Raw genomic sequence first — 20,007 nt, 5'->3', positions numbered from 1 at the left:
CGCTTCCAAAGCTGCATTTAGATGATGTGAGGAGCAGCCGACTGTAGGGAAGGAAGCTTTCCTTCCCAAGAATCCGCTGCTCGTTAAGCGGAGGTGAAGCGCTGCATTTAAATGAAGTGATCGCCTCCACAGTATGAGAGCCAGCGATGGCTGCTGCTATTGCTCGTCCCCATTATCAAAATCATTGCTCCTAGGCAGCACAGTGCTGTTTAGACAGGACAGTCTGCTGATAGAGGTATCCGTACCTCAGTTCATTTCACCCGATGAAAGAGCGTTTCACGTTTATTGGGTGAAATGAGGCACCTTTACATGGGTCAATTACCGGGAACGAGCATTCGTAGGAACGCTCGTTCCAGATAATCGGCCCGAGCTTCGGGTCGTGTAAATGCAGCTTAAGGTCCCTTTCAAACGGGCGAGTATTCCGCACGGATGCGATGCGTGAGTTGAACGCATTGCACCCGCACTGAATCCCGACCCATTCATTTCTATGGGGCTGTTCACATGAGCGGTGATTTTCACGCATCACTTGTGCGTTGCGTGAAAATCGCAGCATGCTCTATATTCTGCGTTTTTCACGCAACGCAGGCCCCATAGAAGTGAATGGGGTTGCGTGAAAATCGCAAGCATCTGCAAGCAAGTGCGGATGCGGTGCGATTTTCACGCACGGTTGCTAGGAGACGATCGGGATGGAGACCCAATCATTATTATTTCCCCTTATAACATGGTTATAAGGGAAAATAATAGCATTCTGAATACAGAATACATAGTACAATAGGGCTGGAGGGGTTAAAAAAATAAATAAATAATTAAACTCACCTTAATCCACTTGCTCGCGCAGCCCGGCATCTCCTTCTGTCTCCTTCTTTGCTGATTGTAGGAACAGGACCTGTGGTGACGTCACTCCGGTCATCACATGATCCATCACATGATCTTTTACCATGGTGATGGATCATGTGATGGACCATGTGATGACCAGAGTGACGTCACCACAGGTCCTGTTCCTACAATCAGCAAAGAAGTAGACAGAAAAGAAGCCGGTCTGCGCGATCAAGTGGACTAAGGTGAGTTAAATTTTTTTACATTTTTTTTATTGTACTATGCATTCTGTATTCAGAATGCTATTATTTTCCCTTATAACCATGTTATAAGGGAAAATAATACAATCTACAGAACACCGATCCCAAGCCCGAACTTCTGTGAAGAAGTTCGGGTTCGGGTACCAAACATGCGCGATTTTTCTCACGCGAGTGCAAAACGCATTACAATGTTTTGCACTCGCGCGGAAAAATTGCGTGTGTTCCCGCAACGCACCCGCACATTTTCCCGCAACGCCCGTGTGAAACCAGCCTAACTCCTCATTTTAGAGATCAGCGGGGTTCTCAGTGCTCGGACCTGTACAATCAAAACCTTTGATATGTCACTTTGTCTCTAACAAGTCAAAAGTTTATATAAAGTGTAGATACTCTTTACATTTGTGGGTAAAGCCTCATTCACACGTCAGTGTTTGGTCAGTGATTTCCATCAGTGATTCTGAGCCAAAACCAGGTTTGGAGCCTCCACAGACATAAGGTATCAGGGAAAGATCCGCACCTGTTCTGTGTTTAGAGCCACAGCTGGCTTTGGCTCAAAATCACTGATGGAAATCACTGACGGAACACTGATGTGTGAATGAGGCATAAGTCAGCAACAGTGGTTCTTTTGTGATAAGAAAGCAAATTAATGTCATCTGAGACATATTTTGGGATGTGACAGTAAAACTACCTGGAAAATAGTTCCTCTTTGAAGTCAAAAGTATAAAAAAGTTTATGAGAGGAAATAAATAAAATATCTACAAGAACAGTTCACATCTGGCGTAAAAACAAGCAAACCACACAATGATGGCTCCAATTTAAATAAAAAGAGACGGCATCACAAGCTGATTACAGATTCTCCTTGATGCTTCACTTTGAACGTACCCTGCCATTTCTTCATTCTACTTTATCAAAATGAAAATTCTTTTGAGATGCAAAAGAAAAATTTGACAATTTCCACTGAAACTGACGTCCTACTTCCAAATAAGAGAGGATCAAAGCTAAAAAAAATTAAAATGATGAGACCTTATATGAGTTGTATGAGTTGTCCCTGTAAGGCGACCATAACATTTTAAAATTGGAATCCAAAGTCGGCCTTGGACTGGCTGGTACCTCGGTAGCAGAGCCCACTTCAGATTGCCATTTTAAAATGTTATTAAATACGCAGATAGGGATACCGAAGTCATTCACCGAAGTCTCACGCAACTTCAGCCAAGACAACGTTTTGCTACACGAAGCCTATACATTTTAATGCTGTACGGAAATAGTATTACAAACAAGGTTTTTTAACAAATTGACTTCGGGTCTATGATCTAAAGGTCGATTCGCTCAAGACTAATGATGACAATGTCAAACAAAAGAAATCCAAAAGAAAAAAATTGGTGGCATTCTCCATTACATGCCTTATACAGTATATGGAACTTTTCTTCTTGTAAAAACATTACTTTTTGGGTGGGTTCACACGCAGTTTTAAGTGGCATTTTTAATGGTGTTTTGGGGTGCATTTTTGTGCAGTAAAACCGCCAGCTGCAGATGTGAGCTGAAGGGCTATGGGAAATATGAAACATAGGACGAGCGCTTTTCTTGCAACTGGAGTTTTTGTTCATTAAGGCCTCTTTCATACAGGCGTCATGTTTTTGGCCCGGATAAGATGCGGGTGCGTTGCGGGAAAATGCACGATTTTTCCGCGCGAGTGCAAAACATTGTAATGCGTTTTGCACGCGCGTGAGAAAACTCGGCATGTTTGGTACCCAGACCCGAACCCGGACTTCTTCCCAGAAGTTTGGGTTTGGGTTAGGTGTAGCGTAGATTTTATTATTTTCACTTATAACATGGTTATAAGGGAAAATTATAGCATTCTTAATACAGAATGCATAGTAAAATAGGGCTGGAGGGGTTAAAAAGAAATATATATTTTTTTAACTCAACTTAATCCACTTGCTTGCGCAGCCCGGCTTCTCTTCTGTCTTCTTCTTTGAGGAATAGGACCTTTGATGACGTCACTGCGCTCATCACATGGTCCATCACATGATCCATCACCATGGTGATGGATCATGTGACGGACCATGTGATAACCGCGGTAACGTCACACAGGTCCTTTTCCTTTGCACAGCAAAGAAGAAGACAGAAGAGAAGCCGGGCTGCGCGAGCAAGTGGATTAAGGTAAGTTAAATTATATATTTTTTTTTTAACCCCTCCAGCCCTATTGTACTATGCAGTCTGTATTAAGAATGCTATTATTTTCCCTTATAATCATGTTATAAGGGAAAATAATAAAGATCGGGTCCCCATCCTGATCGTCTCCTAGCAACCGTGCGTGAAAATCGCACCGCATCCGCACTTGCTTGCGGATGCTTGCGATTTTCACACAGCCCCATTCACTTCTATGAGGCCTGCGTTGCGTGGAAAACGCACAAAGAGGAGCATGCTGCGATTTTCACGCAACGCACAAGTGATGCGTGAAAATCACCGCTCATGTGCACAGCCCCATAGAAATGAATGAGTCCGGATTCAGTGCGGGTGCAATGCGTTCACCTCACACATTGCACCTGCGCGGAAAACTCGCCCGTGTGAAAGGGGCCTAAGAGATTTTTTTTATCTTTCTGCCTAAAGCAAAGAAGGGTGTGCAGAAATGCTTTCACAATTCCCGATACTTTCGATCAGAAAATAACCTATTGTTTAAAACATATTTTTATGTTAAATATATATATATATATATATATATATACACAGTATATATATATATATATTTAGAATTTTGAGGATTTCTTTTTTAATTTCCATGTCAATATCCATATTTTGCAATTTTCACACTGGCTACTGGGTCTAATAGTAGGTCATGTCTGTACAGGTAACTTTTCAGTAGCCATTATCATTATCACCACAGGCAGAATTACAATGACAAGTAACACCTCTGTATAGATAACACTGGGTCCACCATTCACAACAGGTGATATCACAGCTTATCTACTCCCTCCTGACCTCTGCACAGGTCACAGAGCATGCCTAGAAAACTCTCCTATGGAAGTCAATGGAGTCAGCTCCTGTCCATTGTGTCTATGGCTTATGTAGCTGCTCTCAAGACAGGAAGTCTTAACATATTTTAGGTCTACTGGCCAGTGTGACAGTTGTAGGAAAAAAAAAAAAATGAACAAAAATGTAAAAAAAATAATGAACAAAAATGTAAAAAAATTTAACATAAAAATGTGATTTTAACAGTAGGTAATTGTCTGATGACACATTCCCTTTAAAGCCAGAAAGTCTTTACATATTGTAAAAGAAAACCTAAGTCACAAAATCTTAATCGATAAAATTGCTATACCTCAATCATACAGTATATTGATAGCCTACATATGGAATACAGGTAAAACTCGAAAAATTTGAATATCGTGCAAAGTTCATTTATTTCAGTAACGTAACTTAAAAGGTGAAACTAATATATGAGATAGACTCATTACAGGCAGAGCGAGATATTTCTAGCCTTTATTTGTTATAATTTGGATGATTATGGCTTACAGCTTATGAAAACCCCAAAGTCACAATCTCAGGTCCCCTTTGCTCAGGGGGTACGGGTTAATTAGCTGACTAGAGTGTGACACTTTGAGCCTAGAATATTGAACCTTTTCAGAATATTCTAACTTTAAGTTGCATTAATACAACTCCTTTTAAGTTGCATTACTGAAATAAATGAACTTTTGCACGATATTCAAATTTTTTGAGTTTCACCTGTATACCCCTTCACAATAAAATACTACTAAAAACCATATATAACATTGTGTGCTTTATAAAAAGATCATCTATCTTTCTCAATCTCCATGATCACACTTACATCATTTGACGGCCATTGGCTATTGCGTTGTTGGATTCCTCATGTATATCCTACGTAGCAGCTGTCCGGCGTACAGGGTTTAATATTTTAAGGGTCTCAGATTTAGGAATATAGGCACTTTTGGGCTCGTAATCCTCTCAGCCATTGAGTTGCCATTTAATGTAATGAACAAGCTGCAGGTGCAGCTATGGTTCCTGAAAATCCAACATAAGTCACCTGTGTCCCTTTAATAGCGCCAGTACCGCCATGGGGGCAGCACACTCCCCACAGCCTGCTATCCTGTATTCACAGATAAAGCTGGACCACAGAATATGGTCAAACAAAAAGAGTATTATCTACTAAGTAAACGGACGCCGGCCATTGTCCTTCCTACCATATGCCCTCATCCCTTCTGTGCTTGGAGTTTTGTGTTCAGAAAGCAAAGGCTTGAATGCTGCTGGTATATCCTAAAGGAATCTTTATTAGCTCAGTAATTGTATCCTATTGACTTTTCAACTTTTCTTCCTAAGAAAGAAAAGCTTTTGAATTTCTAAATCAGACTAGTTAGACAATACTCTCATAATACAGGTTATTTATACAAATGACCAATATGATTTTATTGGTTCAATCTAAATGAAATGTATAGTCTTATAGAATTGAAAAAAGCAAAAAGGGATTTTTTTTTACAAAGAAAGTACATAGTCTACCTTTACTTCCCTATTAGGTCTGTATTAAAACCTACCTCCAGTGATGAAAATGAGTGCTCTATGCTGTTTATTAGCTTCCTCCACTGAGAAAAGATTTTGAAATAACTTGAATATATCACCCAAGCAGGACATTACAAGATGGCTGTGTGTCTTTAGATGAAACTTGCACAAAAAGTCCTGTGATCACAGCAGCATGGGCGCTGATTCAAACAGGCATTTTATTTTTTACTCTGTAGTATGATGGGGATGGGTGACAAGTATAATAGTAAGTTAGCAGGCTTGCAGACAGAGTGAACGTGAGCAGGCTGCAAACTGGCGCTAAGTGTGGCCATTATACGGCCCTAGGCACTGGAGCTTCAGGGGTTATATATTGACCCTGCTGTCTTTAAATATCTGTCATCAGGTGATGCAGAAAGAAGGATCCTTCCCCGGTACCTGGAATCACCATAGCTAAGGGCTGATTCACACGCCCATGCTCAGTCCAGGAAACACGGTCCATGTCCCAGACCAAACTTGGCTCCCCTGACCTAAAATGACTGCATCAGAGCGCTTTATGATACAGTCAGTTCCCATCTGATTGTGTGTCTAATGTACTGTACTCACATGACGATACGCTCATGTCCATTGCATTCAACTCTATGGGACTGTTAGAGATAGCCTTTAAAGGGTGACTGAGTTTTGGTAAAACTTTTGATATGTCATAGAGACATATCAAAAGTTTTGGGATCTGAGCGCTGAGACCACAGCCGATTGCTAGAACGAGGAGAGAGAGGAGCAAGCATATTGCGCTCTGACTTCTCACTGCAGTAGAGGAAGTAAGACTGACCCAAAAAAAGTCTATAGGTCCGTCTCGATTCTGTCCTGTGCAGTGAGGAGCGAGAATGGAATATGTGAGCGCTTCTCTCTCCTCATTTTAGCACTCAGAACCCAACCGATCAAAACTTTTGATACGTCTCTAGGGCATATCAAAAGTTTTCCAAAACTTGAAATAAACCCAGAAATCCTTTTATTCTTTCCGGACAATTACATTACAAATACACACACTTTTCACCAGCACTTTAACCTTTCTCCATAGCAGCCCAACTACAGTGTAGATATCAAGCTATGCGACGTCCTCGAAGAATCAACAATACAAGGATGACAACTCTGACCATTCGGAAACTTTACAGCTCCTCTACTGGCACTGAGCTCTCAAGTGTAGTTGATTCCTTCCTGAGAGGTCATTATGGCTAGAAGTGTTCTAGAAGAATGCCCATATCGCGCATCATAAGTTTGAATTGTTTCTTACCTTAATGCATATTCCAGATGATAGTATCAGCAGCGTAAGTGCCACTTCATTTCATGCTGCCAGCAAAAGAGTAGCATTGGAAATGATTTCAGAATAATCACCAACAGAAACCGCACACCGGCCTAAAAGGATATAGGATATTGGATCAGCTGTCTGCACCAGATCATTGCTTCTAAAAGACATCCAATCAATTATTCATCCTTCTACCGTTCTCCAGCAACGCAAGAGGAACTTACAACCCGTCCTAACCTCTTCATTTTCTACACTTGGATTCTGAATTAAGTCGGGAAGCATTTCAACCTATAAATAGGCTCCGCCATGTTTCTTGATAGATTTTTATGTTTTTGATCAATTTGGGTTACTAAATGTACAATAGCAAATAAGTATTTTAACTGCAACTTAAAAGGCATGTCAGCAGATTTGTACCTATGACACTGGCTGACCTGTTACATGTGCGCTTGGCAGCTGAAGACATCTGTGTTGGTCCCATGTCCATATGTGCCCGCATTGCTGAGAAAAGTGATGTGTTGATATATGCAAATGAGCCTCTGGGAGCAACGGGGGCGTTGCTGTTACACCTAGACACTCTGCTCTCTCTGCAACTACTGCACCCTCTGCACGTTGATTGACAGGGCCAGGCAGTTTAAACGTCATCATATCTGACCCTGTCAGTCAGACTTTGTCAGTCAAACAAATCAGGAGGATGATCAGAGTGAGGAAGTGGAAGAGGAGGTGCTGGACGACAAGGTCACTGACCCAACCTGGGAAGGTGGCAACAAGCCGAGAGAGGAGAGCAGTACAGAGGGGGAGGGATCCGCAGCACTGCAACAGGCTGGAAGAGGCAGTGGGATGACAAAAGGTAGAAAGTGGGCACCACCGAACAGGCCCACAACTTTTCCACGGAGCACCCCCTTGCGTAAATCTCCTTTGCCAAGGGGTAGGTGTTCGGCAGTATGGCGCTTTTTTGAGGAAAGTGCGGGCAACAAAAGAATAGTAGTTTGCAACCTGTGCCACACCAAAATGAGTAGGGGCGTGAACACTAGCATGATCCGCCACATGGCATCAAAGCAACCTAATAGGTGGGCCGAACGCCTGGGTCCACAATCTGTGTCTGCGGGTCACACCACTGCCTCCTCTTCCCCTGTGTTACGTGCTGGCCAATCCCTTGTCCAAGACGCAGGACAGGATGCCTCCTGCCCTGCACCTGGACCTTCGCAAGCACCATCAGAGACCACATCCACTTCCCTGTCCCAGCGTAGCATCCAAATGTCATTACCCCAGGAATTTGAACGCAAGTGCAAATACCCAGCCTCCCACCCACAGGCCATAGCACTAAATGCACAACTTTCAAAATTACTGGCCCTGGAAATGTTGCCATTTAGGCTTGTGGACACTGAGGCCTTCCGCAGCCTGATGTCGGTGGCCGTCCCTCGTTACACAGTACCCAGCCGCCACTATTTTTCAAGGTGTGCCGTGCCAGCCTTACACCAACATGTGTCCCTTAACATCACACGTGCCGTGACCAACGCAGTTACTTAACCACGGACACATGGACAAGTGCTTTCGGCCAGGGACGCTACATTTCCTTGACGGCACACTGGGTGAATGTTGTGGAGGCCGGAAGCGACTCATACCCTGGGATGGCACAGGTGCTACCGACGAGACCAGACTGAGCTGTGGCTCCCGCCACTCATCCTAGAACCAGGCATGGTTGTGTCTGATAATGGCCGTAACTTGTTAGCGAGCAATCAACACAGATGGTGAGCGTCGATAACGCTATTATCAGCGTGACCATCCCACTTCTGTGTCTTCTCAAACGCTCGCTGCTCACAATTAAAGGGTTTCTATCACTTCGTATGACATAATTAGCTCTCAGACACTAGCGATCCGCTAGTGTCTGCTCTGGCCAACCATCCTAATATAACAGCTTTTGGGGCAGCCGTTTTGCTAAAAAAAAGAACTTTTATAAATATGCTAATGAGCCTCTAGGTGCTATGTGGGCGTCATTAGCACCTAGAGGCTCCGTCTACCTTCATACACAGCCACCGCCCAGCACGTCCCTCCAGCCCGCCCATCTCCTCCGGAATGCGATCCTCCGTGTGACGCAGCGGACGAATTCTCGCGCATGCGCCGTGCGCGGCTGTATTCGGCGCATGCGCAGTGAATGTCTGACCGCTTCCCTGCTCAGACATCTCCACTGCGCCTGTTCCTTGGAGCACTATGACGTCATCGGCGCAGGCGCAGTGGAGATGTCTGAGCAGGGAAGCGGTCAGACATTCACTGCGCATGCGCCGAATACAGCCGCGCACGGCGCATGCGCGAGAATTCGTCCGTTGCGTCACACGGAGGATCGCATTCAGCAGGAGATGGGCGGGCTGGAGGGACGCGCTGGGCGGTGGCTGTTTATGAAGGTAGACGGAGCCTCTAGGTGCTAATGACGCCCACATAGCACCTAGAGGCTCATTAGCATATTTATAAAAGTTCTTTTTTTAGCAAAACGGCTGCCCCAAAAGCTGTTATATTAGGATGGTTGGCCAGAGCAGACACTAGCGGATCGCTAGTGTCTGACAGCTAAATATGTGAAACGAAGTGATAGAAACCCTTTAAGGACAACGCTGTGCATGCGGAAGAGGTGGAAATGGGGGAAAACATTACACAGGTTGATGACAGCCAGACCACCCTCAGTTCGTCTTCTCAGCGCGAATTGGAGACTGAAGAGGATGAGGAGCAGGAGACGGTTGCCTCCGCTACAGAGGGTAGTACCCGTGGAAGTTTAATTCCATCTGTTCTGCGTGAGTGGGCAGAAGAGGAGGAAGAGGATGAGGAGATTGGGAGTGATCCTCCTGATGACGACAGCGAAGTCTTGTCTGTTGGGACTCTGGCACACATGGCTGACTTAATGTTAGGCTGCCTTTCCCGCGCCCCGCGCATTATACGCATTTTAAACACGGATTTCTGGTTGTTCACCATTCTCGACCCCCGCTACAAAGATAACTTCTCATCTCTCATTCCTGTGGTGGAGAGGACGAGCAAAATGGTTCAATACCAGAAGGTCCTTGTTGAAAAATTGCTCCAAAATTTTCCATCTGAAAAACGCTGGCGGCAGAGTCCGTACTTCCTTGGCCAACCGAGGAGGGGAGACAAGGGGAACACACAGCAGTTCCAACAGAGGAAGGGGAACACTGTCCAAAGCCTGGGACAGTTTCATGACACCCCGCCAGCACCCTCAGCCTGATGCGCGGCCTACTGCCACAAGGAGAGAAAAATTTTGGAAGATGGTGAAGGAGTACATAGCAGACCGTGTCAGCGTCCTCAATGATCCCTCAGTGCCTTACAACTACTGGGTGTCCAAGCTGGATACGTGGCACGAACTGGCGCTCTACACCTTGGAGGTGCTGGCCTGCCCTGCTGCCAGCGTTTTGTCTGAGCGGGTATTTAGTGCTGCTGGTAGCATTATAACAGATAAGCGTATCCGCCTGTCAACTGAAAATGCTGACAGATTGACTCATATAAAAATGAACAAGGCCTGGATTGACCATGACTTCTCAACTCCACCAGAGGAAAGCTGATGAACATAAAGGCACTTAATGTACTGAATACACTGTATTCCCATGCACCCCTTCCACCACAAACAAGGCTATATGGTTGAATCTTCCTTTTCTCCTCCTACTCTTCCGTCATATCAACATGCATTGCTTATTCGTCACATATAATGCCCTCGCATATATGGCCTTCGAATATACTTTTTTAGAGAGTCCGCTCACCAGCAGGTCCTCACATATCATTTTTTAGAGGGTCCGCTCACCTGAAGGCCCGCAACTCAAATCTTTTACTGGGTCAGCTCACATGCAGGCCCACACTCTTGGTTTTGTGCGTATTATTGTCATTATGTAAAAGTGGCGTACTATTCGGACAACATAGTTCCCAGCAGCGACCAGCGAGTCCAAGATGCATCAATACATCCTCCCCAAGCTGTTACAGAACCATTTCGGTGGTGTTACCAACAATTTCTGACATTTTCTTATAAACCAGGCACCCTCCCCTCTTCAGAGCAGGGGGTACCTGGTTTAATGCTCGGGTTCTCCCATTGACTTCCATTATACTCGGGTGTTCGGTCGAGCACCGGAATATCACGATGTGTTCGGCCCGAGCCCCCAAGCACTACGGTGCTCGATCAACACTAGTGTTCACTTTAGTAGAAAGCTGCATTTTCAGCTCAAGGTTTTTCGCGAAACGCGCAGAAACACACAAAATAACGCATGGACTTTCTTGGGGCAGTTTTTTTATGCCTCCCATTCATTTCAATGGGAGATTCATCGTGGATTCCGCCCCAAGAAAGGTCATGACTCAGGATACTTCTTTTTTTCCATGTGGAAAAAAAAGCAAGTGCAGCTTTCCATTGAAATGAATAGGAGGCTGTTTTGAGACGTGTTTTTGGAGCTGATTTTGAGGCTAAAACGCTCCAAAATCAGCACCAAAATGTGTGAACTGGTCCTAACAAACAGCAGGTGGCGCTATACAGATAGATTTCAGTAAATAACTTACTGGCTATACTAAATTTTTAATTACATGCCATTACAAAAGTATTCAGATCCTGATGCTGGTTTGAAAAACATAGAATACGTTTCATGACATAACCCCTTAGGCCTCCTGCACACGACCGTATATGCGGGCCGTTTTTCACGGATCTGTTTCTCAGATTTTTTTTTTCAGTATTGTTTCCGGTTCCGTTATTCCGTATGGCCAATACAGTATACAGTAATTACATAGAAAAAATTGGGCTGGGCATAAAATTTTCAATAGATGGTTCTGCAAAAACGGAACGGATACGGAAGACATACGGAATGCATTCCGTATGTGTTCCATTTTTTTGCGGACCCATTGACTTGAATGGAGCCACGGAACGTGATTTGAGGGCAATAATAGGACGTTCTATCCCTTTTTTTTGCGGAACCATTGAAATCAATTGTTCCGTATATGGAACGCAAAAAACTTCCCGTAAACGAAAAAAAATAACACGTTTGTGTGCAAGAGGCCTTAAAGGGTTTTTTCTAGAAATACTTATACCCTATCTTCAGGATCAGGGATGTGTCTGATTGTTAGGCGTCCAACTGCCGGGGCCTCTGCCGATCACAAGGGCTTCTGTGCTCCCGCACTTCAGTGTAGTGGAGGTCACTCATACCCCTTGATTCAACTCTATGGGACTGGTAGAGATAGCCAAGTCTGGTACTCAACCACCTGGCAGTCCCATAGCGTTTAATGAAATGGCAGCAGCCATGCATGCCCGAAGCTTCATTCAAATGGGGGACTTGTGTGCGTTGGACCACCACTAGTCACTTATCTCCTACCCTGTGGATAGAGGTTATGTATTGTTCATGGGAAGCCCCTTGAAAGGCTGTGCCCAACTTCAGAGGCAATTGTCAGCTCTGTACAGAAAAAAGGACGCCATATATATTTTTTTGATATAGATTTTTATTTATCAAGATACATTGCACACATTAGAAGCCAACAACATGTACATCATGTAAAATATTTTGATACATAGTTGACTAATCATAGCTATTGTTGAAGCATTACAGCATGACATCTTGATATCTTTTTATAGTAATATCCAAACCGGACGCCATATTTTTAATAAAGACCAATTAAAAAAATTATTTTAGCTCAAAATTAGTACAATGGAATAATAAAAAAAATTGCCCCCAAAGGTGTCCATAGCCTTTAAGTTGGCCATACACATTAGGCTTCTTGCACACGAAAATACAGATCCACAAGATATGGACTTCCAAGTGAACTCCGCATTTCTTTCTCCCATCAATATAAAAAGGGCGATTCTTGTCTGCAAAGCAGACCGCAGTAAGGCATGTTCTAAGACTTCCAGAACAGAAAAATGGACCTGCAAAAACCACAGATGGCACATGGATGAAAAATACCTCTGTGTGCATGAAGTCTTAGATAAATGTGGACCGCCAGACCCTCTAATGTGTATTGGGGCCCAGAGAGCAGATGGATTTTAGCGACCTGATTCTGTTTGTTTTTGGGGTGATAAGTTGCATAAGATAAGGAGTCTGTTTTAGGGCTCTCAAAACACAGATCCGCAAAAATAAATAAAAAAAAGAATGACATACGTTTTTTTGTGGATCCATTGTAACAATGCCTATCCTTGTCCGCAAAACAGACAAGAATCGGACATGTTCCAGGGACGGACTGGGAATTTAAAGTGACCTTGAAAAAAATACTAAGGCTGGGTTCAGACCTGAGCGTTTTACAGCGCGTTCCTACGCGCTGTAAAACGCTCAACAGGCAAAAACCAATGTTTCCCTATGGGCATGGTTCTCACCTGAGCGTTTTACAGCGCGTACGAACACGCTGTAAAACGCCCTACGCTTCAAGAAGTACAGAAGCTTCTTTGGGGCATATTGTCGCGCGTTCCCACCCATACACTTCAGCGGGAACGCACCTAAATGGGCGTTTGCTTGTTTCCGCCCATTAAAAACGCCCGATACAAACGCCCGATAAAAACGCCTGTAAAAAGCGCTTATCGAATACGCTCAGGTCTGAACCCAGCCTTAAAGTGGCCCTGATTTGTAGTCGGATCCAAATTGATGGAAGGCAGGGGCAACACAAGTAGGCGGGGTCTGCGATACCATATTGGGGCACATTATACCACCCCAACAGTCCATCACAAAATACTGCTCCTGGTAGCACAAAATACATTCCCAAAAACTTCTACTGGTGGCTGTGAGGAGGGTTCAGGCGGCCTCCTGGGAAATTTCCCTGTAAGGTCTATGGCCAATCCGCCCTTGACATATTCTATTTTTTTTTACAGAACGGACATGCAGATATACGGATACGGAATGCACTAGGGAGTCATTTCCGTTTTTTCCCAAGTCCTATTGAAGTGAATGGTTCGCATACGGACCTGTAAAAAAACGGAACAAAAATGTTTGTGTGCATGAGCCCTTACTCAATGACAAGTCTCCTCACGGGAAATCATATGTTATGCACAATATCACATGTTCCATGCTTCCTGCCATAGTTTTAAATAGGTTAATTAAGTATTCCGTTATTTGTTGTTGTGATAATCGCATTTGATTTAGCAGGAATGCATAACATGCGATATTGTGCGATATCCTGGGTACATGCACCAATGATTATCATAATCATGGACTACAAAATTGAAGGGGTTGTCCAGGTTCAGAACTGAACCCGGATATATCCCCATCTTCAGCCCCCCTAATATGAGCATCGGAGCATTTCATGCTGTTTGCTTATATTTTTTACACTGATAGGCGGAGGCTTCCACCTAGCAGTGTTCCCGGTGACCTCAGCGGCTCTGTTGGGCGCGCTGTAGCCTGCCCATTAGTGCCCGTGACATTACCAGGCTCACTGCTGGGTGGAGGCCTCCGCCTACCAGTCCCTATGGAGAGCCCGATACGTCACCAGATCTCCAAAAAATTCCTTTTTCCCTGCGCGACTCAGCGCAGAGCAAAAGAGAGCATCGGAGCATGAAATGCTGTGATGCTCATATTAGGGGGGGCCGTCTGGTGAAAATGTAGGTATGTCCGGGTTCAGCTCTGAACCCAGGCAACCCCTTTAAAAGGATTTTCCAAGACTTTAGAACTGATGACTTATCCTCATCATTATATGATCGGTGGGGTCTGACACCTGGGACCCCTGTTGATCAGTTGTTAGCGAAGGCACCGGCGGTCCTGTGAGCGCTACGGCCTTCTCCCTGCTCACCAAGCACAGAGCCGTACATTGTATAGAAGCTGTGCATAGTATCGCGGTCAGCCCCATTGATTTCTATGGGGCTGAGCTGCTCCTACAACATGTGACTGATGAACATGTCGCCACTGGTTTAGGAAAAGCTGCGAGAAGACTGTGGCACTACTGCGAGCTCCGCTGCCTTCTTAAACAGCTGATCGGCAGGGGTCTCGAGTGTTGGACCCCCACCAATCAGATACTGGTGTCTCGGAAAACCCCTTTAAGAGTACGGCTACACAGCTGTCGTGGCCAGGATTGCCAAGTGGCGATGATCTCATAGAAATGTATGGGACTGCAGCACAAACATCTAACAGGGTTGGATTTTTTGCGACTCGCGGTGCGATCCCATACATTTCTACCCTAATATACACCAGGATGGCTCCTGGAGGTCTTGATGTGTGGGCCCAGCGGCATGTGTCACGCCTGTGTGGGTACTTTCACACTAGCGGTTTTCTTTTCCGGCATAGAGTTCCGTCCTAGGGGCTCAATACCGGAAAAGAACTGATCAGTTTTATCCCCATGCATTCTGAATGGAGAGCAATCCGTTCAGGATGCATCAGGATGTCTTCAGTTCAGTCTTTTTGACTGTTCAGGACGGAGATAATACCGCAGCATGCTACGGTTTTATCTCCGGCCAAAAATCCGGAACACTTGCCGGAATGCCGCATGCGCAGACAGAAAAAATGTGAAAAAAATTTATGACGAATCCGTTTTTCTGGATGACACCGGAAAGACGGATCCGGCATTTTAATGCATTTGTAAGACGGATCAGGATCCTGATCAGTCTTAAAATGCCATCAGTTGGCATACGTTTTGACGGATCCGGCAGGCAGGTCCGGCGACGGATTCCTCTGCTGCAAGTGTGAAAGTAGCCTATATTCCCCTCCTTGGGGCTCTTCAGTGGGAGCTCTAGGACCTGCCTTCTTATTTCAGTTACCAGATGCCCTCATCTACAAAGTTCTACCACAGACCCTACAGCGTTCTGTACAGTCCTTTATTTTCTGGGAATTATTTTTTTCTTTTTGTTCTCCAAAAGTGAAATTTCTGTGAGATTTCCGTGAAAATGTTTTTTTTTTTTCCCCATAGGGAATAATAGAAATAAACTTGTAGGCGCAGCAACTAAGGAGCTGGGTGTGTTAGGTTGTGTTCACATGGCAGATTTTTGCCTTGGATTTCAGAGCAGACCCTGCGCCAAAAAACGTCCAGCATCTGCTCTGAATCCGCCTCCCTTTGGGAGCCTGTGCCGCCGTTCATTTGGCAGCGGATCACTTCCATGCCCGTTCTTGATGCAGTTTCTGTTCAGACACCAAGTAAAGCCCCTGCGGGAGTTTGCTTGCGGTTTAGCTCCATTCTATGAGGTTAGGGGCTCAATTCCGCAGATGGACACAGACCCATTCAACTTGAATAGGTCCATGATCCGTCCGCACTGCAAAAAAAATAATAGAACGTTCTATTTTTTTTGCGGTGTGGACGGAGAGAAACCCCATGGAAACTCATCGTAGTAGTGTTTGCAAAAAACGGACGGATGTAACACGGACGTCACCTGGATGTCATGTTTTTTTTGCGGACCACAAAATACATACGTTCGTGTGCATGAGCCCCAAATTGCAAGGAGATCTGCGGGATTAAAACTGAAAAACGCAGATGTTGCTGCTGCAGAATAGGTGGCGGATTCACTGTGTGAACATAGCCTTACACCCCTTTCTGCTGGGGTTCATGGTGGAGCCACATTCACTTCCTACTCCACCACTTCATCATGGCACTGCTGGTCAGACATCACCACCGACACACAGCAGCTCCTGCGCTGTACAATGGCCGCCCCTGGCTTTCCAGAAACTTCCTGGTTTGACTCACTCTGGCCGGAACCGTTCTGCGGTCGGAACGTTGTGTTCGGCTCCCGGTAGTCAGGGAACGTTTAAGATGGTGCACAGGTCGTACTCTCCGGGGCCAAGATGGAGGCGAGGAGTAAAGTGGAGCAGGAGATGAGCTTGGCCGCTCTCCGGCGGAATGACCCGTACATCAGCACCATCATTGACGTCTCCGGGCAGGTTGCCCTCTATAGCTTCAGCGCCAAGGCTAACGAGTGGGTGAGTGAGGCGGGCAGCTGGTAATGGTGCCCAGCACAGCCCTGGTACTACTGCCAGGCATGTTACCTTGCCTCCAGTGTGCCCTCTGGTCCATATGCATGATGCCCTGTCATGAGTATGGTGGAATTAGTGAGGGGCACACCACTGGGCACCAGTACTGATACTGGTGAATGTGTGCACCACATTATTATTACTGCATGTGGTTGAAACCCGGGCTCACGAACCAAAACCCTACAGTGCCCCCTGTATGGGCAGTGCCCCCTATATGGCCATAGACTTTCAATAGCTGGCCCTCCCGTTCTGGGCAGGGCATTCATGTCTTCGGAATGGGGGGGGGGGGGGGGGGGGGGGGGGGGAACACTAATGGGAGCAGCCTGTCTCAGATCGGGCAGTTGGAAACCACCTGATCCCACTGCTGGGACCCCCACTGATCACGAGAACGGGGGCTCCTGCAGTCTCCCTGAAATGAATGGAGCCGCCAGTTACACATGTACATGGCCGTTCCATTCCTCTCTACTGGAGTTCCTGAGGCCGTTGAGTACTGCACTCTGTTATCTCCAGAATTCCCATGGAAATGAACGGAATGGCCACACGCGTGCCCTAATGACCACTCTGTTCATTTCGGGGGGGAGGGGGGGATGCTACCGGGCCCCTGTTCCTGTGAACGGTAGATCCCCGACCGATCTAATGGATAGGGGACAACCGGAATACCCCTTTAACCTGCATGATAAGTGTTTTGTTTTTTTTAAGAGACAGCAGCTGGGGGGGGGGGGGGGGGGAGGAGGTTGTACATGGCAGATCAGAGTGTGGAGAGGGGTAGAATGCATCCAGGGAGGACAGCTTACACATGATATAGATAGGGAGGAAAGCCCCCCCCCCATGTCCCACAGTACTGGTACCACCGACAGGAGCCATGATGTCAGTAGTATCGCACCATGGAGGCCACTGATTGGCTGCTGTGGTCACGTGCTGGGTGCCTGTAAACAGACCACTGGATTGGCAGGAATAAAGAGATGACTAGTCTTTTCATTATTAATATTATTATTTTAGAGCATTTTGTGCTCTAGTTTATTTCTTTTGTGCAAGCTTTACCCACAGACAACACGCATACTTGCATTCTTACATGTGTTCTGAAGGGGGGGGGGATTAGAAAAAGCTGCTGACAGACACCTCTGGGAGCAGCTTGTCATCCCATAAACAAAAGTTTGGGCAGTTGAGATCCACCTGGACCAGAAGTGTGATGTGCCTTCTTCATGCATGTCACCGCCAATCAATGGCCAGCTTCACCCACAGGATCCCCTGCGATGCCCGGTTTAGCTCGTCTTTGGTTTTCAGATTGCCTGATAGATCAAAAACGACTCAACTTGTTCTGTTCAACTTTTTCACATCATATCATTAAAGTAAAGTTTGCCTCTTTGCATTGAAGGCTTGTAGGAATTGCTCCTAGTTCCAGGGTATAAGCTTTGCTCTCACTTTGTGTGTGTTTTATGTTCATTGCAGGAGAAAACTGACATGGAGGGCACCTTATTTGTCTATACAAGGTATGTATTGTACAACTTTACCATTGCTACACTTGTCCATTAGGGCATGTTCATATTTGTGTTAGAGGCGCCTCCGTTGCAGATTCCACCGAAAAAGAGAGGACTAAAAAGTCCTGCATACAGACATGTGAAAGGAAACCGAACTGACCTCCCTATAGTTGGTGGCGTCTTTTCCAGTCTTTTGGTTTCAGTACTTCTGTTATTTTTGTTGTTCTGCTTCTCTAACAGGGCAATGGAAATGACTAGTGGTGATGTGAACATAGCCTTAAGCTTCTATGGGAATGCTGTGAATAGCCAAGCCAGTGTTCGGCTATTTTATGGAACTCCCATACTAGAGAATGGAGGACGTCCCCGCATGCATCGCTGCTCTCCCTTCCCTTCTGGTGCCCCGTTCTGGAGATAGGTGCGGATCCCACCTAGGGTTGTTGCGGGTATCGAAATTTCGATACCCAATCAATACTTTTGTCCCGGTATCGATACGATACCGGGATTTCCATTTTTTCGATACTGGGCTGCGCTGCTGCGCAGTCTAGTATCTCTGAACATGAGCGCACTGCTGTCAGCGCGCTCATGTTTTCTCAGCAGCACAGGGGAGAAGGAAGCAATGTCTCCCTCCCCCTTTGCTGCCACCAATGAACGGAGAGAGGGGCGGGCGCACTGCGCCACCAATGATAGGACTTTTCCTACACAGAGCGGCGCCCAGAGATGTCCCAGCACTTACTATTAGTCCTGGGCGCCGCTCCGTTCACCCGCTGTGCCCCATTACTGTCTCCTCTCCTGCTCCATATGCTAATTACTATCGGAGCAATGGGTAGGAGACATCAGCGTCTCTCCTGGGCGTTCCTTTTCCCTGTGCTGCGCTGTGATAGGACAGTGCTACAGCCAGGGAGAAGGAACGCCCACTAGAGAAGCTGATGTCTCCTCCCCATTGCTCAGATAGTAATTAGCATGTGAAGCAGGAGAGGAGACCGTAATGGGGCACTGCGGGCGACAGGAGCAGCGCCCAGGAATAATGGTAAGTGCAGGGACATCTCTGGGCGCCGCTCTGTGTAGCCTAATACTGAAACTCTGGACCCAGGAAAAGTAGTCTTTAACACATAATACAGGAGGCGGGTGCCGGCAGCAGAATCGCATTGCCGGCACCCTGCGATTAGCGGCAGTTAACCCCTAGGTGCGGCAATGATCTGCCCCTGATCTGCCAGTACCCGCCTCCTGTATTAAGGGGTAATTATCATTGGTGGCGCAGTGCGCCCTCCTCAACCCCCATTAAAATCATTGGTTGCACAGTGCGCCGGCCCCTCTCAACCCCCCCCCAAAAAAAAAAAAGGAAAAAAAAAACCCCCACCAAAATTTTAAGTATGAATCGCCCCCTTTCCCAATTTCACATATAAAATGTATAAATAATAAACATATTACATATCGCCACGTCAGAAAAGTCCAAACTATTAAAATATTTTAAAAAATCAATGCGGTGAACGCCGGAACAGAAAAAATAAATAAAAACTGCGTGATTCGCCATTTTTTTAAATGCGGAATGCAGGTGTTTTTTTTGGTTTTATTTTTTTCGCGTGGTATCGAGCATCGCAATACTTTTTCATGGTATCGAAACCCAATCAAAAATTTGGTATCGCAACAACTCCCACCACTGGGACCCGCTCCTATCGAAGACTAAACATTTTTAACATTCCTTTTCAGAGTGGCCGGACCCGTGGTGGAGTTCATATTTACCTGGTTTCCCT

At 45.7% G+C, this 20,007-nt stretch overlaps 1 protein-coding gene across 1 annotated transcript in view; it reads left to right on the top strand.

Moving 5' to 3' along the window:
- Positions 1-16,570: 16,570 nt before the first annotated feature.
- DCP1A (decapping mRNA 1A) overlaps positions 16,571-20,007 on the top strand; it is a 68,160-nt gene continuing 64,723 nt past the window's right edge. The window contains exons 1-2 of the mRNA XM_040407767.1: positions 16,571-16,727; positions 18,228-18,268. Coding sequence (XP_040263701.1) covers positions 16,593-16,727; positions 18,228-18,268 — 176 coding nt within the window. The 5' untranslated portion in view covers positions 16,571-16,592. The remainder of the gene's footprint in view (positions 16,728-18,227; positions 18,269-20,007) is intronic.

The sequence above is a fragment of the Bufo bufo genome, chromosome 9, assembly GCF_905171765.1.
Source record: "Bufo bufo chromosome 9, aBufBuf1.1, whole genome shotgun sequence".
In the NCBI taxonomy this organism is placed as follows: Eukaryota; Metazoa; Chordata; class Amphibia; order Anura; family Bufonidae; genus Bufo; species Bufo bufo.
The sequence above is the reverse complement of the archived record's forward strand: the minus strand, read 5'-3'. Positions and strand labels throughout refer to the sequence as shown.